The following is a 27,067-nucleotide window of genomic DNA, read 5'->3' as shown; positions in this document are numbered from 1 at the left end:
GAGCCCCCGATGTCGAGTCGTGACCTGGACATACAATCGGATGCCTCGGGGGGGTGGGGATTTGGAGTGTATTGCCAAGGGGCGTGGGCGGCTGCCCAATGGCCGATAGCATGGATACAAGAAGGTACAACACGCAATATAACTTTCCTGGAACTATTCCCAATTTGGGTTGCACTGGTCATATGGGGACCCAGACTGCAAAACAAACACATAATTTTCTGGTCTGACAATCAAGCTGTGGTATACGTCATCAACAGGCAGACAGCGAAATGCCCAAGGGTTGCGAACCTATTGAGACAAATAATACTGAGCAGCCTGCGCTTAAACACTACTATTCGGGCGCGGCATGTACCTGGAATTAGCAATGGTATTGCGGACGCGTTATCACGTGCCAAATGGTCTCTCTTTCGCAAACAGGTACCCAACGCAGAGAAGGAGGGGACTCCGGTGCCGGAACACTTATGGGCAATTGGACTACAACCACCCTAGACTTACTACGGAGATCGGTAGCGCCCGCTACATGGGGCGCGTATTCCAGAGGGTACAGAAAAGTGCGAGCCTTCCTTAACCAGCACGGTTGGGAGAACGGTCCAGTGCCGGAGGCCTTAGTAGTGGACTACATCGCATGGGCCAAAGAGTGTGGACTGTCGAGAGGCATTGTAATAAAGCAGCTGGCAGGGCTGGCCTTCTTTGCAAATGCGCAAGGATGGGGCGATCCCACCAAAGGATTTCTGGTTAAAAGATTAATGAAGGGTTGGGGACGGCAGTTAGGGCACAAGAAGGATGGGAGACATCCAGTTACCCACGAGTTATTAGCTCAGTTATGGTATGCTCTTCAGGAGATTTGCGACTCACAATTGGAAACACGGTTATTTCAGCTCGCATTTTCGCTGGCATTTTTTGGGGCGCTGCGCATAGGCGAACTAGTGGCAGCATGTAAGGAGGATACAGGCGATACGGGGATGTTACTGCGGAATGTACAGCTATTGGGGAACACACTCAGGATATTGATACCTTGGTCCAAGACAGATCAATCGGGAAAAGGGGCTGCGGTGACATTGACCAGGTTAGACAACCAAGTCACCTGCCCGCTGGCTAATTTGGAAGCGTTTTTGGCAGTCCGTCCCAATAAGGGGAACCACCTGTTAGTACATAACAACGGTGTCCCCTTAACAAGGTATCAATTCTCGGCGGTATTTAAGTGCGCGCTATCCAAGGTGGGGCGGGACGCAGCGAAGTTTGGTACCCACTCCTTTCGGATAGGGGCAGCGACGAGCGCAGCCCAGGCAGGTTTGGGTACGGAGACCATCCAGCAAATAGGGAGGTGGCGCTCCCTAGCGGTTAATGCTTACGTGAGACTGGACAGAGTCGGCTCCCATGGTGTAGATATCTAACTGGCATTGTTCTCATTTACAGACTCGTCCGCTAAGCCGCAAACGGTTTGGATCGTGGGGCATTCCTTCGTTCATTGGGCAGCGCAGAGGGCGCAACAGCGCAAGCACGGCGTACACCTCGGTTTGGCCCCGCGGGGAGTGCAGGTTACATGGATGGGAAAGCGAGGGATGCGGTGGCGGCAACTACTGCCTATGATTCGAGTCAGGAGGGAAGAGCGGGCAGCCCCAGACATGTTAATAGTGCACCTGGGAGGCAACGATTTGGGCACATGGACCTGCAGGCAGCTGTTGCAAGAGGCAAGAAGGGACTTGCGCGAGTTGCAGACATGGTTCCCAGGTGCAGTATTATGTTGGTCAGACATTATTCCCCGGATAAAATTCGCTAAGACCAAGCTATGGGGAAGGTGCCGCAAGAAGCTCAACAGGCAGTTGGGGGCCTGGTTGGAGCGCCTGGGAGGCTGCCAGATGCGTCATCAGTGGGCAGACGAGCAGTGTGAGGGCTTCTATCGGGCGGATAAGATACACCTTTCGGACATTGGGTACGACTTGTTTATTAACGACATAACTGAAGCAATTGAGGCGCAGGTAGGGAAGCACCGGGGCCGCAGCTAAAAAACCATGTTACTTGTTGGGGGGGGCCCCGAGCAAGTGTAGACACTGCTCGGCGCCGGTGGCAGGTACCCGGGCCAATAGGACTTAGGGTAAAGGGATCAGCCGCGGGCTGACAAGCAGATTGCCGGAAGGAAAGGGGGACCACGCCCGGAGGCAGGGCCCCCCTGCTTACTACGCGGCGGGGGGGCCGGTGAACGGAAGTCGCCTTGCTTGGAGCGCGGCAGGCGACGTGGGGTGGGCGTGGTCCCGGCAGAACGTGTGGCAATAAATAGATAATTATATGTATTGGCCCGGGGTGGTGGGTTGTTATGATTATATTGTGTGCTGTTATGGTTAAATAAAAGCTGCGGCCAGTTTTACCCAAAGATACGTTTTGAGTGGTCATTATGCACTGCAGGTGGGCGAGCGCCCGGGAACAAAGGAAGTCACGAGTCCCAGAGTCAATAGGTGGGCCCGATATTTAATCGGAGCCCATGGGTTACCTGGGGGAGGGCCGGACTGCCGGGCGCATCGCGTGACGTCATCGGGGCGCGCCGCGAAGCGCGTCGCGTCCTGATGACGTCGGGGCATGAGCCAGCCCCAGTGGGGGCGTTCCGGCGGCCGGCGTCATCGGCCCCGATGACGCCGAAGCCCGGATCCCGCCCCTTTGGGGGCGTTCCTGCGGCCGGCGTCATCAGAAGGGGCCGGCTCGGCCTGATGACGTCGGCCGGGGTTTAAAGGGCCGGTGCCTCGAGGCAGCCGGCCCTTTTTCCCCTGGAGAGCCGTTTCCCCACCCTCCCACCCTGTAATGTGTTGGAAGGTGTAATGGAGATGGGAGACGGAGATAGAAGGGAGTAACGCAATGTCGCAGCTGGGGGCAGGTACCCGGGCCAATAGGACTTAGGGTAAAGGGATCAGCCGCGGGCTGACAAGCAGATTGCCGGAAGGAAAGGGGGACCACGCCCGGAGGCAGGGCCCCCCTGCTTACTACGCGGCGGGGGGCCGGTGAACGGAAGTCGCCTTGCTTGGAGCGCGGCAGGCGACGTGGGGTGGGCGTGGTCCCGGCAGAACGTGTGGCAATAAATAGATAATTATATGTATTGGCCCGGGGTGGTGGGTTGTTATGATTATATTGTGTGCTGTTATGGTTAAATAAAAGCTGCGGCCAGTTTTACCCAAAGATACGTTTTGAGTGGTCATTATGCACTGCAGGTGGGCGAGCGCCCGGGAACAAAGGAAGTCACGAGTCCCAGAGTCAATGGTGTGTGAGTGAGAGAGAAGCTCCCTGCCTCTGAGGTCTGCAGATGCTGTGTCCTGGGCTCTGATACTGGGAATGGTGTGTGAGTGAGAGAGAAGCTCCCTGCCTCTGAGGTCTGCAGATGCTGTGTCCTGGGCTCTGATACTGGGAATGGTGTGTGAGTGAGGGAGAAGCTCCCTGCCTCTGAGGTGTGCAGATGCTGCACTGAGCTCTGATACTGGGAATGGTGTGTGAGTGAGAGAGAAGCTCCCTGCCTCTGAGGTGTGCAGACGCTGCACTGAGCTCTGATACTGGGAATGGTGGGTGCGTGAGGGAGAAGCTCCCTGCCTCTGAGGTGTGCAGACGCTGCACTGGGCTCTGATACTGGGAATGGTGGGTGCGTGAGGGAGAAGCTCCCTGCCTCTCAGGTGTGTACAGTGCTGTCCTCTTCCAGTCCTCTCCTCCGAGGCAGGTGCAATAAGTTGTATTGAGAAAAGTCGATGAATCGTCTCCTAGTCCTGCATTTTGAGCTCTTTTCTTTGTAGTATGTTTTCTTTATTATTTTTTTTTCTTTTAAATCTTTTCTATACCGTCGTTTTACATTAAGGCACATAAAACTAATGATTCTAAACTCTGTCCGTTTGCACAGGTGCCAGAATGCTGGGTAACATAGTTTGTTATCCATGTTAATTGTTACGTGTGATGAATCACGTCCAGGTCTCTCTCAGTTTTGAGTATAAAACTATCTTTAAACTTGTAACTTAACCTTTGTTGATGCGCTCTCTATTATAAAAAAAACTACACACTTAATGATTGCCGTCCTGTGGCTGTGGGTGTTAGATCGTACCTCCTTTGCCCTTCCCTCTGAGGCATCTCTGAAGTCAGCACTTAGGTGTGCCGAGACGGCTCGGAACTTGAATAAGTAAAGGTTTCCTGGCCCCCAAAGTGTCAGCTCAGGTTCTCCTGTCGCTAGCACTTCCTCTCTGCTTCCCCTTCGTTTTAGTCAGGCAGGCTAAGGAACAAGATGGGGCAGGGTTGAGGCTGGAGCCCAGAGAGAGAGCTGGGGACATCCCCTCCCCTTCAGTGACCACAGACGCCCCCCCCCCCCCCTTGGTGGTCAGGGGTACAGAATGCAGCCGCCACCCCTTGGCTTGGGGGGGGGGGGGAGGGGGGCATAAACTGGTGGGGCGCTCCCCTGCCCTCTTTGTTCAATATCTGTTTCACAGACAATTGATAGTGGAGGGTGTAACAAGATGCCCGAATGGGAGGTAGGCAGACCTGCACAATACTAAACACACACACACACTACGATACAAGATACGAGATATACAGTCATGAAAATCTAGCTTTATTTACAGCACACATACTTCATTTCCCGTTGACTATAATACATACCAAATCAGCGTCCTGCCACTCATCAGGTCGGGGAACCCCGGTGCGACCGAAAAACAGGAGCACACAGCTTCAACGGGAAAGATCCTGCGCCACTCGTCAGTGCACAGGTGAGGCTCCAAGTTCCCACCGGAGGACCCTGAACTTTTATAGGGCTTTGTAAATAAGTGTGTGTGCGTTAGATGAGCCAGCACTGGGTCTGGGAACCTTTCTGTGGGGCTGCTGGCCAGGCATCCCTTCCTCCTGTTGAATCAGGTCCCAGGCACAGACAAGCGACTCTCCCCCACCCACCACTTGTGTAAGCCCTGCTGATACAGCTTTTTGCTTCAAAAAACAAGTCCCCAGCTTAAAAAGTGACAGGACAGCAGAATGTTTGTTCTGAGAGCACTTTTTTTAACCCATCGTATTACATTCCACCCATTGCTCTCAGGACAAATTACATATGGTCTCTTCATAATGCACCTTTCTAATCCACGCTTGTGTTACTAAAGCAGAATACATGTTAACATATACATACAAAGAGTACTTATTAGTACTAAAACTATTAAAATGGGGTGCATTACCCAATTCAAAAATTTAGTAGCTTTTGGTGAAGCGCCAGTAAAAATATCCCACCAACTATGGGCAGTGGCTGATTCAGTTTTAGCTGCTAATTTGATAACTTATCCCGAGTAATAATGGCTTGAGCTTTGTTGCCAACGTGGACTCATTAATCAAGCTAACATGATGTTGCAATGTACAAAGTCCTTAATTAAAGAAGAAAATCACAGTCTATTGCTCTCTCTCTCTCTCTCTTCTTTCTGGCTGTGTCACCTATACAAAACTTAAAAACCTTCAAAAAAGAACTAAAAACCCGGATGTTTACCAGAGCCTACCAACTCACCCAATGACTCTAAAACATCACGTCCCTCCTACTGACCCTATGCAAACACGTGGAGCCTATGCAAGCACGTAATATAACACATAGCCTAAACTGTATAGTTTGACATCCGAACTACATTTATAAAGCCTACAATATATATATGTTAACAATCACAGGAACCTTTTGGAAACTCTGCTAAACATCGAAACTTTGTAAACCGTTGTGATGGCGAAACTGAACGACAGTATATAAAACTCGCTAAATAAATAAATAATAAAATACACTGCAAATGATTGTGAAAACAACAGCTTCCCTCCCTCTAAGTTCTTATCAGTTTTCAGAAACAGCTGTGCGGCCTTCAAACTAGTTTGTGTCTGGCTGAAAACTCTGAATCCATTCGGCCTCTCCAACATACTCCACCCCTGGATTCAGAGTTTTCACACAGACACCTGCTGGATGAAACGTTTCCTAATCTATATTTCTATTGGGTCAGCGTTAATCACAAGAATGTGTATTACTTGTTGGATATATACATGCATGAAACACTGGTCCCCTTAGGACTAACAAATATAAAAGACCAGGGCTACTGCCATATTTGCAAGAAAAGCTAAATCCATTAACTCATTGCTCCCTGTGTGCAATTGCTCAGAATACCCTTATCAAGAATACCTGAGCCCCATCTAAGCTTCATGGCACCTGGAGTTTAATTGATCCAGAGGTCTGGCCAATTTTAAAATCTTAGCAAGGTGTATCTCCAGGCTACCAGGAGCGTCCACAGCAATTGGTCTCAGTATCTTCTGTCATACATTGAGATCTCCATTCTGCTTGTTGTGTGCGGTTGGCCTCTCTGACTTCTGGGGGACCCCCAGCTCATCAGGATATATATAGGCCAACGTTCACTGATTATCCAGTATCAGGCTTACTGCGCTCAGCATAGCCTGCGTCCACATGTGCAGTTATTTGGGTGCCTCTCCACCCCTCGATGAAGTATTGTCTTAGGTCTTTGCTCAACGGCCTCTCCCACTGGCAGCATACAGCCTGCTAATCTCCTTATCTTTTGGGTATCTGGAACAGTTAAATTCAGGTGTAGTACAGACTCCCCCCCCCCCCACCCCCTGGTGGTGCCAAATGAGGTCAGAAGCTGTTGTTTATTCACTGCACTTTTCTATAGCCAGTAAACTATACACAATGTAACATGTACAACACATAATGACAGACAAACAGAACACAGAATGTCAGAGAACCACAGACAGTAAGCAATTATTTATTTATTTATTTATTTATTTATTTATTTATTTAACAGTTTTATATACCGCGGTTCAGGTAACAGAGTTACTAATCACTTCGGTTCACATTTCAACAATTACAATGACAGTATAAAGTATAATGTCTTACATAGAACAGGGTGAGTGCAACTTGGATAATAAATTACAATGAACAGGGAGGATACAATTTATATACAAAGAACTTGGAGGAACAATGTGTAAAATCGCTGGGACTGCCTTGGCAAGGCCTAAAGCCAACTGTCATGACGTTCACTGGGAGAGTGAGCTAAAATGAATGGTTTATTAGTGTTGGAAGAAAATTGTGGATATGTCAAGGGGAAGGGTCTTCCGTAGGGATCTGTACTAGGATAATTGGGTTAGGAGAATGCTTGGTTGAACAACCAGGTCTTAAGTCTTTTTTTGAAGGTGGGTGTCGATTGTTCGAGCCTGAGGTCTGGTGGGAGTGAATTCCAATGTATAGGGCCAGCGGTGGAAAGAGCTCTTCTACTTAGTGTTGTTTTGACAGGATGGGCCTGTAGAGTGCCTCTCTGGCCTAGTCTCATCGGTCGGGAGGTGGTGTGAGGCTGCAATGGGATCGTGAGATCAATTGGGGTGGTGTTGTGGATGATTGAGAGGGCCTTGTAAAGGATTCTATATTTGATTGGGAGCCAGTGAAGGTTCTTTAAAATGGGTGTTATGTGGTCCCTTTTGTTGGATTTTGTTAGAATCCTTGCTGTGGCGTTCTGTAACATTTGTAACGGTTTCAAAGTGTTAGCTGGTAGCCCAAGCAGCAATGAGTTGCAGTAATCTATTTTCGAGAAAATGATTACTTGTAAAACAGATCTGAAATCCTGGAAGTGTAGGAGGGGTCTTAGCCTCTTTAAGACTTGGAGTTTAAAGAAGCATTCTTTAACGGTGTTATTGATGAAACTTCTGTAGTTCAGTCGATTATCCATGATGACCCCCAAGATTTCTGACCTGTGGGGATAAGGCTGGAAGAGCTACGGTGTTTGAGTTAGATAACGAGAAGTTGCCGTCTGGAGTGATGAGAAGGAACTCAGTCTTGTTGCAGTTGAGTATCAAGTTGAGATTTGCTAGAAGGTTGTTGATGGATAGAAGACAAGAATTCCAAAATAGCATGGTTTTTTGCAATGAGTCTTTAATTGGTATGAGGATTTGGACGTCGTCAGCATATATGTAATGTGTTAGATTAAGTTTGGAAAGGAGCTGACACAGGGGGAGAAGATAAATGTTGAATAATGTTGGAGATAAAGAGGATCCTTGCGGGACAACAAGTGTGGATCTGAAAGGAGGAGACTCTTTGCTGTTAACCTTGACTTTGTAGAACCTGTTCTGGAGGAAGGATGAGAACCAGCTGAGGGCGGTGTTTTTGATGCCAATCTCAGCTAGACGATCTAAGAGAATATCATGGTTCACTGTGTCGAATTATCGAACATTAGAACTCAAAAAGTAGGCCTTTTAAAAGTAAAACAAAAAATCTTTGGATCCAGAATTAAGCAAAAACAGGAATTTTTAAATCAGATCTGTTCAAAAAAAAAACAAACCCAAAACAAAATCTATTCTTCTTCTTCAAGTAACTATTTAGACAGGTAATTTCAGACTTTAAAGCTTCATTCTGAGTACTAGCAATTTTTAGCTTCTCAATTAAATCAGTCCCACACTGCTCATAGCCTTGTCTGTCTTCTGCCAGCTGGGCAGAAAAGAAATTCTCCCGTTTTAGCCAATTACAGTTTTCTTGTCTCAACTTATCTGTCAACATCTTAAGGCGTTGTGACTAAGCACTCCTAATTTTTAACAGTAGCCATATGAAGGCTGTGCTCTGCTTCCTCTTATTTTTTGGGCACTGTGGCATGGACATACTCAGAAATCTTATTTTCGACAGCATCAAAAGACGTTAGAATGCCACGGGTTCTTCCCACAAGCTGCTGCAGTCTCCAAAAGGTGCTTTCTCTTTGTTTCGGCTTTTAATTCTAGTTTAGTGTCCCTGTGATTCTTAACAAATGACACCTTCTGTTGCCACGTAATGCTAAAGTTAAATACACACACAGAATATTCTGCACTCAGTAGGTTTTCTTATGCACTGTCCTGCTTTCTGCAGATTACAAGAAAAAATTCTTAACGCAAGCTAGACGGCCCCAACATAAACAAATCAGCCTTTCACGCTACAAGATCAAGGGATACACAGACACAAATTAAAGGCTCATATAAAACGTTCACCTTAGATTCCCAGTTTTCATAGAGCATTTTATATGGTTTATTCTCCTATCCCAGGATATCCAGCTTCACTTTTTTTTTGTTTTTTTTACAAGATATATACATTTTATATTGCTTATTTACATGTTACGCTACACTAATTTCCTTTCACGTTCTGTGTAGCCCGGCTCACTGCACCACGCTGTATTTGTATCGCCCGTACGGCTGCCCCCTCTGCCACCACTTGAGATATGTCCATCCGCTTTATCTTTACAAAGCTGCAACTGACATTGCAACACCACTCTATGCTGCTTTAACCTCTCTAATTCTTCTTGGGCTGCTGCTATTTGCTACTGCAACTCATTAACCCTTAAGTGAGCTTTCCTATACCCAGTAAGAAGTATCCACTCACGCCGGGCAATGCATGCCATCTCTTTCCCTGCGACTATAGGAACTCGTTGTAAAATATCCACCATCTCGTGGGGTTCTATGCCCACTGAGTTTCCTATCCCAATTTTCACATAACCCCATATTACACCCCTTCTCATTGGCCAGCAGTGAGTAGGTTACATCTTCCCAGCCGGGAATTTCTGCTCGGGCTGTCACCTCCTCCCTTTCAGATTCTTTACTGCCTTTCTTTTTGTTCTCTTTTGAACAAGGACGTCCTGCAAGTGACGCCAAATGTAACAAGATGCCCGAATGGGAGGTAGGCAGACCTGCACAATACTAAACACACACACACACTACGATACAAGATACGAGATATACAGTCATGAAAATCTAGCTTTATTTACAGCACACATACTTCATTTCCCGTTGACTATAATACATACCAAATCAGCATCCTGCCACTCATCAGGTCGGGGAACCCCAGTGCGACCGAAAAACAGGAGCAGGCAGCTAATCAGCATCCTGCCACTCATCAGGTCGGGGAACCCCGGTGCGACCGAAAAACAGGAGCACGCAGCTTCAACGGGAACGATCCTGCGCCACTCGTCAGGGCACAGGTGAGGCTCCAAGTTCCCACTGGAGGATCCTGAACTTTTATAGGGCTTTGTAAACAAGTGTGTGGGGCCAATACAGTACAGTATTTGTATCGCCCGCTATTGGACGTACGTTTTCGATGCGCTAGCGTTACCCCTTATTCAGTAAGGGGCCAAAAACGCGCGTCCAATCCCCCGAACCTAATAGTGCCCGCAACATGCAAATGCCTGTTGATGGCTCTATTAGGTATTACCGCGAGATTCAGAAAGCAAAATGTGCAGCCAAGCCGCACATTTTACTTTCAGAAATTAGCGCCTACCCAAAGGTAGGCGCTAATTTCTTCGGGCACCGGGAAAGTGCAGAGAAAAGCAGTAAAAACTGCTTTTCTGTGCACCCTCCGACTTAATAAAATGGCGATATTAAGTCGGATGTCCCGAAGGGTAAAAAAAGTAAAAGAAAAAAGAAATTTGAAGTCGGCCCGTGGCTGTCAGTGGGGCTCGAGAACCGATGCCGGCAAAATTGAGCGTCTGCTGTCCAACCCGCTGACAGCCGCCGCTCCTTTTGCCTGTTTCTCCCGCCGGGACTCATTTAAATAGAGAATCGTGCGCACATTGCCCGCTCTCCCGCGGACTTTACTGTATCGGCCCGTGTGTGCGTAGATGAGCCAGCACTGGGTCTGGGAACCTTTCCGTAGGGCTGCTGGCCAGGCATTCCTCCTCCTGTTGAATCAGGTCCCAGGCACAGACAAGCGACTCTCCCCCACCCACCACTTGTGTAAGCCCTGCTGATACAGCTTTTTGCTTCAAAAAAACAAGTCCCCAGCTTAAAAAGTGACAGGACAGCAGAATGTTTGTTCTGAGAGCACTTTTTTTAACCCATCGTATTACAGGCTGCTGAGGGGGGGGGGGGGGTATGGTTGAGTAGGTGGGGAGCAGGAAAGCAGAATGAAAAGACCCCCAGGCCGGCTCCGGCTGGGCCTGGGGAGCGAGTGGTGGAGTAAGACATAACAAATGGGGGCGGGGCGGTGGAGAAGGGGGAATGGGCACCAGCAGACATTCTTAGGCCGTCCTTTATTTATTGGGTTAGAGTTTACTGAAAAGCTGTGCCCTTGGTTTTCCACCGTGGGTTGGTTCCGATAAAAGTGGCATTATATTGGGTTTGGGGGGGGGGGGCCCGGGTTATGTCATTCAGGAACAGGTGAGGCCCAGCTGTTGTAGGGGAGCCCCCCACCCCGGAGGGTTAAAGAACTCAATGGGAGGGGGAGGAGACTGAGCAGGAGGAGTCTCTGCTCTGCTGCCAGCAGGGACGGGAGGAAGGTAAAACCCGGAGGAGAAACAGCCCCGGCTCTGGGAGGGGGAGGAGGTGAATGCCCGGGTATTGGGGCGGGGGGAGAGTCACTGTGAGAGGTGGTTGAATGCCGGGGCAGACCGAGGAGAGGGTGAATGCTGTTTCCACCCGGAGGGCCAAGCTGCCACGTGTACTGCAACAGGTATGAGGGGGACTGGGGGAGGTGAGAGAGAGCCAGGGTAGGGGATACCTGGAAACCCTGGAGGAGGAGGAGGAGGAGGGATTATGTGTGAAAGGTTAGAGTTGAGGGACACAAGAGCCGGGAAGCGGGTGGGAGAGAGCCAGGGGACATGAGAGAGGGGGGGAGGGGCGTTGGAAAGAAAGCCAGATGTGGTGAGGGAGGGCGTGTGGGAGAGATAGCAAGAAGTGGTGAAGGTGGGCAGGGGGCGAGCCAGAAGTGGTGATAGGGCAGAGGAGGGCTGAGATCTGAGGGAAAGAGAGGATGATGAGGGTGGGTGGGTGTGTGAGTGAAACAGACAGAGAAGGCCATTGGTGGGGAGGGACAGCGTGGGAGCTGATGTCTGGGGTGAAAGTGAGGGTGGTTAGGGGAGCGAGACTGAGAGAGGGGGACTAGTGAGAAGGGGTGGCAGGTGTAGAAAGGAGAGCAGCCCAGTGAGGGGTGAAGTGTCGGGGCAGGGGAGAGACCTGGACAGAAAGAGGAGGAGGAGGGGCGCGCTGCAGGTGTGAGGGATGCGGGGGAGAGGCAGGGCTGGAGCCGGTGGCTCTCCTCTCCTCTCCGGACTCCAGGCTTGCCAGGGAGGTGCTTGGCTTGGGCCCAGCAGGCTCCTGGCTACCCTTTTGTGTCTTGGGCTTTTTTTTTTTTTTGCAGACTCCTTCTCTAGGGGGGGGGGGTCCCTCCTACTTCTACTCCAGAGCCCCCCCCCCCCCGGGAACCTCTCTGCAGCCTCTGCCGGCCCCGGGGAAGGACTCTTTGCAGCCGTCTTGGCAGCCTGGTAAGCGTCCGGGCCCCTCGGGGCCCCCCCAGGGGCCTGAAGGACCTCGCGCCGTGGGTGCGCCATCCCGAGGCTTATGGCGGGGGAGGGAGGGGGGGCCTTCTAACAGGGGCTCTGGGGAGGGGGACTCCTCAGGAAAAGAGAGCATCCTGTTTCTGTTCCTGGACTGTCCGTATATAGAATAGGGTTTTCATTACTGATTTACAAGGAAAGGCACCGGAATGGACGAGGATAGCAACGAATAACAGTCCTGCCTAGTGCTAGACTCAGAGGAAGAGGAAGCGGCAGCAGCCTGGCCCAGACTGTCCCTCAGGAGAGGAAACAGCCCCTTCCCACTTTCCAGCAATTACCTGGTGACCCATTCCGCTCTCCAGGAAATTCTGCCCCCTCCCCATAACCTCCCGCCATCTTCAAGTCCAAAAGGGGCTGCAAGCATCGGCTGCGGGGAGCCAGGCATTTGGCCGGTGGTCCCTGGCCTGCAGCGGGTCCTGGGAAGGGTGGGAGCAAGGCTCGGGACCACAAGAGATGCACCCCCCCCCCCTCCCCAGATGTTCCACAGCAGAACAAGAGGGAGAGAGAGAGAGGCAAAAAAGAATGGAACTGATGGGGTGGTTCTTGTTATTAATTTGTCCATGCACGCAGCGCTCTGCACAGATACAGAGGAGACAGGGCCTGTGCCTTAAGTGATAAACGCTGCCAGAAACGAGAGGTGTCCCAGAGCTGGCCGCAGGGTCTGGGAGCTGCCTGTGAGGTCCCAGGACTTGCGACAGGGTACGGGGAGCTGCTCTCAGTGTCCCAGGGCTGGCTCCAGTGTCCGGGAGCTGCTCTCAGTGTCCCAGGGCTGGCTGCAGTGTCCAGGAGCTGCTCTCAGTGTCCCAGGGCTGGCTGCAGTGTCCAGGAGCTGCTCTCAGTGTCCCAGGGCTGGCTCCAGTGTCCAGGAGCTGCTCTCAGTGTCCCAGGGCTGGCTGCAGTGTCCAGGAGCTGCTCTCAGTGTCCCAGGGCTGGCTCCAGTGTCCAGGAGCTGCTCTCAGTGTCCCAGGGCTGGCTGCAGTGTCCAGGAGCTGCTCTCAGTGTCCCAGGGCTGGCTCCAGTGTCCCGGAGCTGCTCTCAGTGTCCCAGGGCTGGCTCCAGTGTCCAGGAGCTGCTCTCAGTGTCCCAGGGCTGGCTCCAGTGTCCAGGAGCTGCTCTCAGTGTCCCAGGGCTGGCTCCAGTGTCCAGGAGCTGCTCTCAGTGTCCCAGGGCTGGCTCCAGTGTCCAGGAGCTGCTCTCAGTGTCCCAGGGCTGGCTCCAGTGTCCCGGAGCTGCTCTCAGTGTCCCAGGGCTGGCTCCAGTGTCCAGGAGCTGCTCTCAGTGTCCCAGGGCTGGCTCCAGTGTCCAGGAGCTGCTCTCAGTGTCCCAGGGCTGGCTGCAGTGTCCAGGAGCTGCTCTCAGTGTCCCAGGGCTGGCTGCAGTGTCCAGGAGCTGCTCTCAGTGTCCCAGGGCTGGCTGCTGTATCCGTGAGCTGGTTTTGTTGTTCCATTGTTGGCCGCAGGGTCTGGGAGCTGGCTGGGGTGTCCCAGGACTAGCCACGGGGTCTCTGAGCTGGTCTCAGTGTCCCAGGGCTGGCCACGGGGTCTCTGAGCTGGTCTCAGTGTCCCAGGGCTGGCCACGGGGTCTCTGAGCTGGTCTCAGTGTCCCAGGGCTGGCCACGGGGTCTCTGAGCTGGTCTCAGTGTCCCAGGGCTGGCCACGGGGTCTCTGAGCTGGTCTCAGTGTCCCAGGGCTGGCCACGGGGTCTCTGAGCTGGTCTCAGTGTCCCAGGGCTGGCCACGGGGTCTCTGAGCTGGTCTCAGTGTCCCAGGGCTGGCCACGGGGTCTCTGAGCTGGTCTCAGTGTCCCAGGGCTGGCCACGGGGTCTCTGAGCTGGTCTCAGTGTCCCAGGGCTGGCCACGGGGTCTCTGAGCTGGTCTCAGTGTCCCAGGACTGGCCACGGGGTCTCTGAGCTGGTCTCAGTGCCCCAGGACTGGCCACGGGGTCTCTGAGCTGGTCTCAGTGTCCCAGGACTAGCCACGGGGTCTCTGAGCTGGTCTCAGTGTCCCAGGGCTGGCCACGGGGTCTCTGAGCTGGTCTCAGTGTCCCAGGACTAGTCACGGGGTCTCTGAGCTGGTCTCAGTGTCCCAGGACTAGCCACGGGGTCTCTGAGCTGGTCTCAGTGTCCCAGGGCTGGCCACGGGGTCTCTGAGCTGGTCTCAGTGTCCCAGGGCTGGCCACGGGGTCTCTGAGCTGGTCTCAGTGTCCCAGGGCTGGCCACGGGGTCTCTGAGCTGGTCTCAGTGTCCCAGGACTAGCCACGGGGTCTCTGAGCTGGTCTCAGTGTCCCAGGGCTGGCCACGGGGTCTCTGAGCTGGTCTCAGTGTCCCAGGGCTGGCCACGGGGTCTCTGAGCTGGTCTCAGTGTCCCAGGACTAGCCACGGGGTCTCTGAGCTGGTCTCAGTGTCCCAGGGCTGGCCACGGGGTCTCTGAGCTGCTCTCAGTGTCCCAGGACTAGCCACGGGGTCTCTGAGCTGATCTCTGTGTCCCAGGGCTGGCCACGGGGTCTCTGAGCTGGTCTCAGTGTCCCAGGGCTGGCCACGGGGTCTCTGAGCTGGTCTCAGTGTCCCAGGGCTGGCCACGGGGTCTCTGAGCTGGTCTCAGTGTCCCAGGGCTGGCCACGGGGTCTCTGAGCTGGTCTCAGTGTCCCAGGGCTGGCCACGGGGTCTCTGAGCTGGTCTCAGTGTCCCAGGGCTGGCCACGGGGTCTCTGAGCTGGTCTCAGTGTCCCAGGGCTGGCCACGGGGTCTCTGAGCTGGTCTCAGTGTCCCAGGGCTGGCCACGGGGTCTCTGAGCTGGTCTCAGTGTCCCAGGGCTGGCCACGGGGTCTCTGAGCTGGTCTCAGTGTCCCAGGGCTGGCCACGGGGTCTCTGAGCTGGTCTCAGTGTCCCAGGGCTGGCCACGGGGTCTCTGAGCTGGTCTCAGTGTCCCAGGGCTGGCCACGGGGTCTCTGAGCTGGTCTCAGTGTCCCAGGGCTGGCCACGGGGTCTCTGAGCTGGTCTCTGTGTCCCAGGGCTGGCCACGGGGTCTCTGAGCTGGTCTCAGTGTCCCAGGGCTGGCCACGGGGTCTCTGAGCTGGTCTCAGTGTCCCAGGGCTGGCTGTCCAAGAGAGCCTGGGTGGAGAGGAAGGCTATGGCTTCCAGCTTCACCACTGGCCAGTTTGGGCAGTGTAAAATATTTTACACTGGACGGCTCATGAACAGTGGATGTTCAGTCCAGAAATGGATCTCGGCTGTGGTTGGTTTTAATGTTTTGGAGCCAGGTGGTCAAAAGGACTTCTGACGGTAAAACATCAGGGAGGGGGCAGCGTCATTATAACAAGGGGTTTCAGGAGGGGTGGGGAAGGGAACATTCTTAGGAGCGTAGGCGGGGGAATGTCCTTATAACAGGGGACTCTGGGGAGGGGGCTTGTTATTATAAAAAGGGGCCATGGGGAGGGGAATGCCATTATAACCACAGGAACATAGTAAAGGCAGTCGATGGACCAAATGGTCCACCCAGTCAACCCTGCGAGTTTCTTATGATAGCATCTGCCGCTCCGTGCAGGTTACCCCCCATGTTTCTGGTAAGGGTAATAACTGCCGCTCCGTGCAGGTTACCCCCATGTTTCTGGTAAGGGTAGTAACTGCCGCTCCGTGCAGGTTACCCCCATGTTTCTGTTAAGGGTAGTAACTGCCGCTCCGTGCAGGTTACCCCCATGTTTCTGTTAAGGGTAGTAACTGCCGCTCCGTGCAGGTTACCCCCATGTTTCTGTTAAGGGTAGTAACTGCCGCTCCGTGCAGGTTACCCCCATGTTTCTGGTAAGGGTAATAACTGCCGCTCCGTGCAGGTTACCCCATGTTTCTGTTAAGGGTAGTAACTGCCGCTCCGTGCAGGTTACCCCCATGTTTCTGTTAAGGGTAGTAACTGCCGCTCCGTGCAGGTTACCCCCATGTTTCTGGTAAGGGTAATAACTGCCGCTCCGTGCAGGTTACCCCCATGTTTCTGGTAAGGGTAGTAACTGCCGCTCCGTGCAGGTTACCCCCATGTTTCTGTTAAGGGTAGTAACTGCCGCTCCGTGCAGGTTACCCCCATGTTTCTGTTAAGGGTAGTAACTGCCGCTCCGTGCAGGTTACCCCCATGTTTCTCTTAAGGGTAGTAACTGCCGCTCCGTGCAGGTTACCCCCATGTTTCTGTTAAGGGTAGTAACTGCCGCTCCGTGCAGGTTACCCCCATGTTTCTGGTAAGGGTAATAACTGCCGCTCCGTGCAGGTTACCCCCATGTTTCTGTTAAGGGTAGTAACTGCCGCTCCGTGCAGGTTACCCCCATGTTTCTGGTAAGGGTAATAACTGCTGCTCCGTGCAGGTTACCCCCATGTGTCTGTTAAGGGCAGTAACTGCCGCTCCGTGCAGGTTACCCCCATGTTTCTGGTAAGGGCGGTAACTGCCGCTCCGTGCAGGTTACCCCCATGTTTCTGGTAAGGGCGGTAACTGCCGCTCCGTGCAGGTTACCCCCATGTTTCTCTTAAGGGTGGTAACTGCCGCTCCGTGCAGGTTACCCCCATGTTTCTGGTAAAGGCGGTAACTGCCGCTCCATGCAGGTTACCCCCATGTTTCTCTTAAGGGTGGTAACTGCCGCTCCATGCAGGTTACCCCCATGTTTCTCTTAAGGGTGGTAACTGCCGCTCTGTGCAGGTTACCCCCATGTTTCTGGTAAGGGCGGTAACTGCCGCTCTGTGCAGTTATCCCCAAGCTTTTTGATAACTTATAAAATATTTACTGCTAGCAACATTTTTACTGAGTGATGAGCCTTCTTGAAAAGTCAGACACTGCTGCAGGGGTTTCAGGAGGGAAGGGAGGAACATCCTTCGGAGCTACGAGAAAGGGGGACTTATCCTTATAAACGCAGTAAGATCCAACTCTGAATTTATTCACTAAAGAACCAAGCGGTACAAGGAAATCATTAAAACAGGATTGGGGAGAGGGTACACCCTTTCCAGGTGACGCCAGGACTTAATGGCATCTTACCACTCTCTCAGTAACTTCATTCCCCCCCCCCCCCTTCTCTTGGCTTCAGAACACAGCCTGTGCCTCCTGCTCCATTGCCACACTGCAGGAGACAGGCATACAATATATAGAGAGGGAGACATAGGGCTCTAGTGGGGGCTAGGAGATAGTAAGTTTTGTCTAGTTAATTTAATATTATAAACTTGTACAGGATTAAACAGGAGCTCCAGGAGAGTTCTCTCCCTCCCTTGGCTGTGCTGCCCATTCGTAAAGCATATTCCAGAGCGCTACTAGTGTCTCCCCGGCCACAGTAATAGGACACTGAACAAAGTATCGCATTGTGGAGCTGCCAAGGAGTATTGTACCTTCCACAATGTGATCTGACAAATAAGGCGATCCTTTCATTCTCCCTACATCCTCTTAAACAGGAAATACCAGCCTGCAGACTACAGGGTCTTAAAGAGATATTACCAGAGAAACCAGGACAGACTCCTCTGAAAATTACAAGGAATGCTCATTCTGAGACAGGCACACGGGCACACTATAGCGGGGTATTCCTGTGGGAAGGCTCTGGGTCTGGCACACTATAGCGGGGTATTCCTGTGGGAAGGCTCTGGGTCTGGCACACTATAGCGGGGTATTCCTGTGGGAAGGCTCTGGGTCTGGCACACTATAGCGGGGTATTCCTGTGGGAAGGCTCTGGGTCTGGCGCACTATAGCGGGGTATTCCTGTGGGAAGGCTCTGGGTCTGGCGCACTATAGCGGGGTATTCCTGTGGGAAGGCTCTGGGTCTGGCGCACTATAGCGGGGTATTCCTGTGGGAAGGCTCTGGGTCTGGCGCACTATAGCGGGGTATTCCTGTGGGAAGGCTCTGGGTCTGGCGCACTATAGCGGGGTATTCCTGTGGGAAGGCTCTGGGTCTGGCGCACTATAGCGGGGTATTCCTGTGGGAAGGCTCTGGGTCTGGCGCACTATAGCGGGGTATTCCTGTGGGAAGGCTCTGGGTCTGGCGCACTATAGCGGGGTATTCCTGTGGGAAGGCTCTGGGTCTGGCGCACTATAGCGGGGTATTCCTGTGGGAAGGCTCTGGGTCTGGCGCACTATAGCGGGGTATTCCTGTGGGAAGGCTCTGGGTCTGGCGCACTATAGCGGGGTATTCCTGTGGGAAGGCTCTGGGTCTGGCGCACTATAGCGGGGTATTCCTGTGGGAAGGCTCTGGGTCTGGCGCACTATAGCGGGGTATTCCTGTGGGAAGGCTCTGGGTCTGGCGCACTATAGCGGGGTATTCCTGTGGGAAGGCTCTGGGTCTGGCGCACTATAGCGGGGTATTCCTGTGGGAAGGCTCTGGGTCTGGCGCACTATAGCGGGGTATTCCTGTGGGAAGGCTCTGGGTCTGGCGCACTATAGCGGGGTATTCCTGTGGGAAGGCTCTGGGTCTGGCGCACTATAGCGGGGTATTCCTGTGGGAAGGCTCTGGGTCTGGCGCACTATAGCGGGGTATTCCTGTGGGAAGGCTCTGGGTCTGGCGCACTATAGCGGGGTATTCCTGTGGGAAGGCTCTGGGTCTGGCGCACTATAGCGGGGTATTCTGTGGGAAGGCTCTGGGTCTGGCGCACTATAGAGGGGTATTCTGTGGGAAGGCTCTGGGTCTGGCGCACTATAGAGGGGTATTCCTGTGGGAAGGCTCTGGGTCTGGCACACTATAGCGGGGTATTCCTGTGGGAAGGCTCTGGGTCTGGCACACTATAGCGGGGTATTCCTGTGGGAAGGCTCTGGGTCTGGCACACTATAGCGGGGTATTCCTGTGGGAAGGCTCTGGGTCTGGCACACTATAGCGGGGTATTCCTGTGGGAAGGCTCTGGGTCTGGCACACTATAGCGGGGTATTCCTGTGGGAAGGCTCTGGGTCTGGCACACTATAGCGGGGTATTCCTGTGGGAAGGCTCTGGGTCTGGCACACTATAGCGGGGTATTCCTGTGGGAAGGCTCTGGGTCTGGCACACTATAGCGGGGTATTCCTGTGGGAAGGCTCTGGGTCTGGCACACTATAGCGGGGTATTCCTGTGGGAAGGCTCTGGGTCTGGCACACTATAGCGGGGTATTCCTGTGGGAAGGCTCTGGGTCTGGCACACTATAGCGGGGTATTCCTGTGGGAAGGCTCTGGGTCTGGCACACTATAGTGAGGTATTCCTGTGGGAAGGCTCTGGGTCTGGCGCACTATAGCGGGGTATTCCTGTGGGAAGGCTCTGGGATTTTCATGCTACAGTGGATCTTTGCTCATGTGTATCACGTTTATGTTTGCGTTTTGCAGGTGCAATAGTGCAGAAACGCTTATCCTCGCAGCTCTCGCTGCAACTGTCTGATGGCGAAGCCATCCCAGGAGTATCTCCTGCATGGGGGGGTTCAGTTCCCCTCCATTGTGCACAGCGAGGAACGCCTGAAGTACACCACAAACGAGTTCCAAGTCCTGGAGGATGACGTCTTTAACGTCACTTACCCGAAATCCGGTACGGGGTCCTCATCGCCTCGTCCTCCCTCTGGCCTGGATAAACCTTTTTTTTTCCTTCCCTAATTCTCTTTGTCCCGGCCTTTCGTCGTCTTCCTCTTTGCTCACTTGTTCTTTGCAGGTGGCCTGCTCCTTGGTTTTCATTTTGCCACATCCTCTCTTCCTATTTCCGCCGACGTTTTTTTTTCCTCATCCCTCCCTTCTGCTTTCTTCATTGAGCTGGCTGCATTAATCCAGTACTCACTTGCTGGCATCCTTCTTTGGACTGCAGGCACCACCTGGATGCAGGAGATCCTGACGCTGATCTACAGTGATGGGGACACCACCTTCTCCCACTCTGTGCCGAACTGGGAGCGGGTGCCCTGGATCGAGCAGACCTCAGCACCAGCTTACCTGGAGAAACTTTCCTCCCCTCGCCTCTTCACGTCCCACCTGCCAGTGCATCTCTTCCCAAAATCCTTCTTCCAATCAAAAGCAAAAGTAAGTCTTCCTCATGGATTTAACAGCAGCCCAAGATATTGGGTCAGTTAAGGTACAGAGGGAGAGTGTCCCCTAACACCAGGCTGGGACACTGGGTGAGTGCTGGCTCAGAGGGGAGGAGTGTCCCCTAACACCAGGCTGGGACACTGGGTGAGTGCTAGGTCAGAGGGGAGAGTGTCCCTTAACACCAGGCTGGGACACTGGGTGAGTGCTGGCTCAGAGGGGAGGACAGTGACCCCTAACACCAGGCTGGGACACTGGGTCAGTGCTAGGTTAGAGGGGAGAGTGTCCCCTAACACCAGGCTGGGACACTGGGTCAGTGCTAGGTCAGAGGGGAGAGTGTCCCCTAACACCAGGCTGGGACACTGGGTCAGTGCTAGGTCAGAGGGGAGAGTGACCCCTAACACCAGGCTGGGACACTGGGTCAGTGCTGGCTCAGAGGGGAGAGCGTCCCCTAATACCAGGCTGGGACACTGGGTCAGTGCTAGGTCAGAGGGGAGAGTGTCCCCTAACACCAGGCTGGGACACTGGGTGAGTGCTGGCTCAGAGGGGAGGACAGTGACCCCTAACACCAGGCTGGGACACTGGGTCAGTGCTAGGTCAGAGGGGAGAGTGTCCCCTAACACCAGGCTGGGACACTGGGTCAGTGCTAGGTCAGAGGGGAGAGTGTCCCCTAACACCAGGCTGGGACACTGGGTGAGTGCTGGGTCAGAGGGGAGAGTGTCCCCTAACACCAGGCTGGGACACTGGGTGAGTGCTGGCTCAGAGGGGAGAGTGACCCCTAACACCAGGCTGGGACACTGGGTCAGTGCTGGCTCAGAGGGGAGAGTGACCCCTAACACCAGGCTGGGACACTGGGTCAGTGCTGGCTCAGAGGGGAGAGCGTCCCCTAACACCAGGCTGGGACACTGGGTCAGTGCTGGCTCAGAGGGGAGAGCGTCCCCTAACACCAGGCTGGGACACTGGGTCAGTGCTGGCTCAGAGGGGAGAGCGTCCCCTAACACCATGCTGGGACACTGGGTCAGTGCTGGGTCAGAGGGGAGAGCGACCCCTAACACCAGGCTGGGACACTGGGTCAGTGCTGGCTCAGAGGGGAGAGCGTCCCCTAACACCAGGCTGGGACACTGGGTCAGTGCTGGCTCAGAGGGGAGAGTGACCCCTAACACCAGGCTGGGTCAGTGCTGGCTCAGAGGGGGGGGGGGGGAGTGCCGTTTACTGTATCCAACCCTTCCCTGCAGCTCCTGTGCTTTTCCAGAGGTTTCTCCTACCCCAGAACTGATCCACCCACGCTCATCTCCTGAGATCTCTCGACGTAGGACTCATTGCTTAATGGCTGCTTCTGGCAGCTGCACTGTAGAGGGGCAACAGGGACGGCATTCCCCCCCCCCCATTAATTCTCTACTGAAGTATTTCCACGGGATTGGTTGCTCTTAGAGGGGCCCAGACAATAAGACTCGGGTTGGAAATGGGCCCTCGTGTTGAGCGTCTGTTCTCCTAACTCACACCCGCAGCCACATCCCCTGCGCAGCCGCTGCAGTATGTAAATGAGGGGCTGCGTTTAAAAAAGGCCGCGCTGGGGGAGAATTGTGCATCCCTAGCGCTCAAATGCATCGGGCGTCCCCCTCGATCCCGTTTTTGTGGCCGAGGTTGCTGCGCTATGAGCGTCTAAACCATGCGTCCCCAAGAACTTAGCTTTCTTTTTGAAATCAAGCCAATGTTACCTTTTTTTTGTTTTTTTTTCCACACCGCAAACGGTTAATGTAAATGTCGCGTTGGTCCTAAGGAGGAGGAACCACGGAGGACCGCATTTTTTAAACTTCTCACGAGCCCTGGACGCGCGGATTGACTTAACGCCACCTCCGGGGGCCGGAGTTAATTTTGCCGCGTTAGAAAGTGCGCCTTGGGGGGGGGCGGCCCCAGCGGCTTCCTGCACCGAGGGGGTAAGAGCTAAAAAGCCTTCATCTACGTCCAGTTGGCACGCGATGGGCGCCGGCGTGTTCGTTTGGGGCGCGCTTTTTGAACGCGCTGATCTCCTTTATTGCCTCGGATGCTAGACTCACGCCTCCAAAACGGGACATCCAACCGCGTGGAAACCTGTGCGCCAGGCCCTGGCTGCGCATTATGGCATCGGCTCCCGAGTCAGGGGCCTGGCCTGGGGTGCCCCCCATTAGTCTGTCCCATTGGGGGGGGGGAGATTTCTGTCAGCGTATTTCTCTTGCCTGACCCGTCCTCTCTCTCTCTCCCTCTCTTTCTCACTTACCCTGACCCCCTCCACTCCTCCCCCAGGTGATCTACACAGCTCGCCACCCCAAAGATGTTTGCGTCTCCCTCTACCACTATTACCGTTTGGCCTGCTTCCTACAGGACCACGAGGACTTTGAGGAGTTTCTCTCTGCATTTCTAGAAGGCAACGGTAAAGCATCCGTCAGAAGGGCGAGGATGGGTCTGAGCAGCCCACGCCGTGAGCGCAGGCCGGGCTCTGCTGGTGAATAACTGCTCCCTCTGTCTTTTTTTCTCCCTAAGTTCTCATGGGCTCCTGGTTTGATCACGTCCGGGCCTGGCTGGGGTTCAGGGACCAGGTGAACATCCTTTTCCTGACATACGAGGAGCTGCTACAGGTAGGCACTGATTCTTATGTATTTTATAGATTTCTAGTCCTCTCTTTCAGGCCCTTCAGAGCGGATTACATTCAGGTGCTGTAGGTGTTTCCCTGTCTCCAGAGGGCTCACAATCACACAGGCCGATACAGAAAGAAACGCGGGCGAGCACCCAGGCCAGTGTCCGGTGCACGCGATCCAGTAAATTAAAAATATGCTAATTAGGGTCCGCGGTGAAAGGAGGCGCTAGGGACACTAACGCGTCCCTAGCGCCTCCTTTTTGACAGCGGCGGCTGTCAGCGGGTTTGACAGCCGACGCTCAATTTTGCCGGCGTCGGTTCTCGAGCCCACTGACAGCCACGGGTTCGTAAACCGGATGCCGGCAAAATTGAGCGTCCGGTTTTCAACCCGCGAGCTAATTTTAAATTTTTTTTATTTTTAATTATTTTTTACTTTTGGGACCTCTGACTTAATATCGCCATGATATTAAGTCGGAGGGTGCACTCTGTGTACTTTCCCAGTGCAGAGAGAAATTAACGCTTACCTTTGGGTAGGCGCTAATTTCTGAAAGTAAAATGTGCAGCTTGGCTGCACATTTTGCTTTCTGTATCGCGCGGGAATACCCAATAGGGCCATCAGCATGCATTTGCATGTTGCGGGCGCTATTTGTTTCGGGGAGGTTGGACGTGCATTTTCGACGCGCTATTACTCCTCACTGAATAAGGGGTAAAGCTAGCGCGTTGAAAACGCGCGTCCAACCGCAGGTTAACTGTACTGTATTGGTCTGTAAGTTTGTACCGGAGACAATGGAGGGTAAAGTGATTTGCCCAAGGTCACGAGGAGCAGCGGTGGGATTTGAAGCCTGAGATTCCCTAGTTCGTAGCCCACTGCTCTAACCACTGGGCTACTCCTCCACGCTATTCGGCAGGAATTGGAAATCATTAACCCCAAAGACGTTTAACCTCCCACTGAAGTCTCTGGGCTTGGTGCACGGGGGAACCGTGGTGCCAACCCTGTCCATGACGCCAGCTCCATCCTCTCCCCAGGACCTGCGGGGCAGCGTGGTGAGGATCTGTGACTTCCTGGGGAGGCAGCTGGACGAGGCGGCCCTCGACTCGGTGGCGGAGAACGCGACCTTCAAAGCCATGAAGGACAACAAGATGACCAACTATAGCCTGGTGCCTAGCGAGATCATGGATCCCAAGATGGGCAACTTCTACAGGAAAGGTTGGGGCAAAAGCAGAGGAGGGGTGGACTGTGGTGTGGTGGGGGTTTCCGAAAGGGTCTCCCTGAAGGGAAGGCGTACACGGGGGGGGGAGGGATATTTGTCCCTGTCCTCTGCTGCATTCTGGGATCTTGTAGTCTTGTAAGGCCTTGCGAGGAAGATGAGGACTCCATATCCCAGCATGCTTTAGGAGCAGGAGTTCCTTAAAGTGCCAGGCATGACATTCTGGAGCCAGGCCAATGACCCTCCTGCTTCTTGGTGGATGTTTGAAGCGGGACCCGCAAGGCAGGAGGAGCATGAGCTGTCGAAAGCCCCCGAGAGCCCTGCATGAGGCGGGAGGGGAGGGAGGTAAGGATGGCGTTGCATATACGGTGTGGGATGAGGGGTCAGAGTTGGGAGGGCGCGGGTCACGAAGAGAATGGTGAGTAATGCAGTTTCCTCTGTGCCTTCCAGGGATCTCCGGGGACTGGAAGAACCATTTCTCCCAGGCTCAGAGCGACCGCTTCGATCAGGTGTATCGGGAGAAGCTGAAAGGCCTGGAAGATGCGTTTCCCTGGACTAAGCCCTGAGGGCAGGCGGGGTCTCTCTAGCCCCTCTCTCCTTGATGCCTTTCTCTTCCCGTCCCTTTCCTCAGTTATTTTGTAGTACTGGTGTGGTTTTAGGATCCAGATTTCCTGAAGGCTTCCAGCATGCTAAATGCCATTCCCCAAGAGAAAACCCGTTTTTCCTAGCTTGGGCTGCATGGGTGACTCACGGGTATTCTCTGGCTCGGCCCTGGGGACTGTCTCCCTCTCCCCCCTTCTTCTGAAGCCTTTTTTTTATCTCTGTTATTCTTATTCCCTCCCCTCCCCCTTCATCCTCCCTCCCTTTTTTCCTCCAATTCATGCCGAAGAGTTCAAGGGAAAAGATGACGTTTTTTGTAAATAACAGGTTCAGAACTCCCAGGAACATTTCGGCCGGCCGCACTTCCCCTCCGAACCCCGCAGGACAACGCCAGACTCCCCTTACAGCGACGATGCCGTCGCACCGAGCCTCCCCCCGCACGCGCACACTTCCTATAGCGGGAAATCACTCTGCCGGCACACACTGAGGATGTCACGCAGCTGAGTACTTAAGTCCCAGCTGCGCGCCAAGCAGACGCCTCGGCAACAGGTCCTCCTGCCTTGAGGTGCACGTTGCTACCCCCTGTGCCTTGTGTCGCTGTTCCAGTGCCTTGCCTCCTCGCCATACTCCTGCCTTGCCTGGTCTCTTGGTGTCTTGCCCAGTTTGCCCTGCCTTGTCTTGTTTTGTCTGTCTTGTTTGTTCTGACCTCTGCTTGGATTCTGACCTTGTTTCTGAATGCTGCCTGCCCTGACCCTTGGCCTGGACCCGGATATCGTGTACTCGCTGTCAGCCCTGACCACTGCCCCGATCTTGACTCCATCTAAATGCTCCTTACAGGGCTTTCACCTAAACCCTGCCATCCCCTGGATCTCAAGGTCGCAACCTGCGGGGAATGGGGCTGGTATAGGTGAAGCTCCAGTCCCAGTAAGAGCAAGTCCACCAGCTGTCAGCAAGGGCCTAGTGGGTTTGCCTACGAGGCTGCGTCAACCAATTCCCTAACTTGAAATCTTACACTGGCAGATAGACGTGGTGAGAAGGCACATCAGGAGGACATCTAGAATAAGAGAAAGATCGGGCTGGGAGTGACCTCAAGAGGCCATTGACAATCAAATATAAATGGAGCTGGAAGGGACATCAAAAGGCCATCAAGAATCAAAGAAAGATGGAGCTGGAAGGGACCTCAAAAGGCCATCAAGAATCAAAGAAAGATGGAGCTGGAAGGGACCTCAGGAGGCCATCAAGCATCAAAGAAAGATGGAGCCGAAAGAGATCTAAAGAAGTTATTGAGAATCAGAAAAAGATGGGGCTGGGAGGGACCTCGAGAGGCCATTGAGAATCCAAGAAAGATGGAGCTGGAAAAGGACCTCAGGAGGCCGTAGAGCATCAAAGAAAGATGGAGCTGAAAAAGCCATCAAACTTCAAAGAAAGATGGAGCCGAAAGAGACCTAAAGAAGTTATTGAGAATCAGAAAAAGATGGGGCTGGGAAGGACCTCGAGAGGCCATCGAGAATCCAAGAAAGATGGAGCTGGAAAAGGACCTCAGGAGGCCGTAGAGCATCAAAGAAAGATGGAGCTGGAAGACCTCAAAGAGGTCATTGCGAATAAAAGAAAGATGGAGCTAGAAGAGACCTTGCGAGGCCATCGAGAATCAAAGAAAGATGGGGCTGGTGATCTTGTTCTTCCCCTGCCTTCAGGCAGAATCTGCTGAACCTAGATGCACATCCCAGATGTGCATCTAACATTTTCTAGTGCCAGACAGTCTACTCCATATCCTCCCAGTTAGGGAGTTCTCCTTGACCTCTACCAGTGGATTTAGGATTTTGCCACCCCTAAGCACTGCTGGTGCTGTTCCCCCCCCCCCCCCCCAACCCCTTCTCCCCAGACGAGAGAGGACAGAGCAGAGCAGCTAAGGCACAGCCTTCTTTGTTCTGTTTATCTGCTGCAGGTTCACCACTTCCCCTTAGGTCCCTGAATGACAGAAGGAGAGGGGCTGGATTAGGTGCAGAGTGACTTGTCTCTGCTCCGGCCCGGAGGGGAGGGGCCCTGTCCCTTCCAGTCTCTCTCATTCCTTCCTGTTCTCTGTACTGGGAGACCTGGGAGGCAGCCAATCTTCAGCCGGCCTGCTGTCGTCACCCCCCCATACAATGTTGCCGCCCTGGGCACAGGCCTAGTGTGCCTATCGAGCAATCCAGGCCTGCCCTCTGACCACTTTGCTGTGTATGTTGATTCACGTGCGGTCTCTCTTTTAACATACTGTCGTTTTGTGTTTGAATATTTATAATTCCAGCTTGGCAGCTAGGCTAAAAAAAAAAAAAAAAATGTAACCAATAAATTGAATTATCTGAATCTCCCCCTTTTTAACGTGG

The 27,067-nt window shown here is 53.4% G+C and overlaps 1 protein-coding gene across 5 annotated transcripts; it reads left to right on the top strand.

Moving 5' to 3' along the window:
* Positions 1 to 1,850: 1,850 nt before the first annotated feature.
* Positions 1,851 to 27,067, top strand: LOC115080548 (sulfotransferase family cytosolic 2B member 1-like). 5 transcript variants are annotated; one of them, XM_029584766.1, is made up of 8 exons: positions 11,287 to 11,428; positions 12,116 to 12,239; positions 19,602 to 19,797; positions 20,068 to 20,276; positions 22,563 to 22,689; positions 22,800 to 22,894; positions 23,920 to 24,100; positions 24,552 to 27,067. In XM_029584766.1, the coding sequence occupies exons 3-8, from the start codon at positions 19,653 to 19,655 to the stop codon at positions 24,665 to 24,667; spliced, it is 873 nt and encodes a 290-aa protein (XP_029440626.1). In that variant the 5' UTR covers positions 11,287 to 11,428; positions 12,116 to 12,239; positions 19,602 to 19,652; the 3' UTR covers positions 24,668 to 27,067. The 5 variants fall into 5 exon arrangements, with proteins under 5 accessions (XP_029440628.1, XP_029440624.1, XP_029440627.1 ...); XM_029584768.1 differs by lacking the exons at positions 11,287 to 11,428; positions 12,116 to 12,239 and adding an exon at positions 1,851 to 1,933; XM_029584764.1 differs by lacking the exons at positions 11,287 to 11,428; positions 12,116 to 12,239 and adding an exon at positions 9,591 to 9,962.

This window comes from Rhinatrema bivittatum, chromosome 19, assembly GCF_901001135.1.
Source record: "Rhinatrema bivittatum chromosome 19, aRhiBiv1.1, whole genome shotgun sequence".
NCBI lineage: Eukaryota > Metazoa > Chordata > Amphibia > Gymnophiona > Rhinatrematidae > Rhinatrema > Rhinatrema bivittatum.
This window is presented reverse-complemented; position numbering and strand designations above follow the sequence as displayed.

Coding starts and splice junctions, on each gene's coding strand:
- LOC115080548 (XM_029584768.1), top strand. CDS start 19,653: ATGGCGAAGCCATCCCAGGAGTATCTCCTGCATGGGGGGGTTCAGTTC. Junction 20,277..22,562: donor TCTTCCAATCAAAAGCAAAA/GTAAGTCTTCCT, acceptor CTCCTCCCCCAG/GTGATCTACACAGCTCGCCA. Junction 24,101..24,551: donor GGGCAACTTCTACAGGAAAG/GTTGGGGCAAAA, acceptor TGTGCCTTCCAG/GGATCTCCGGGGACTGGAAG.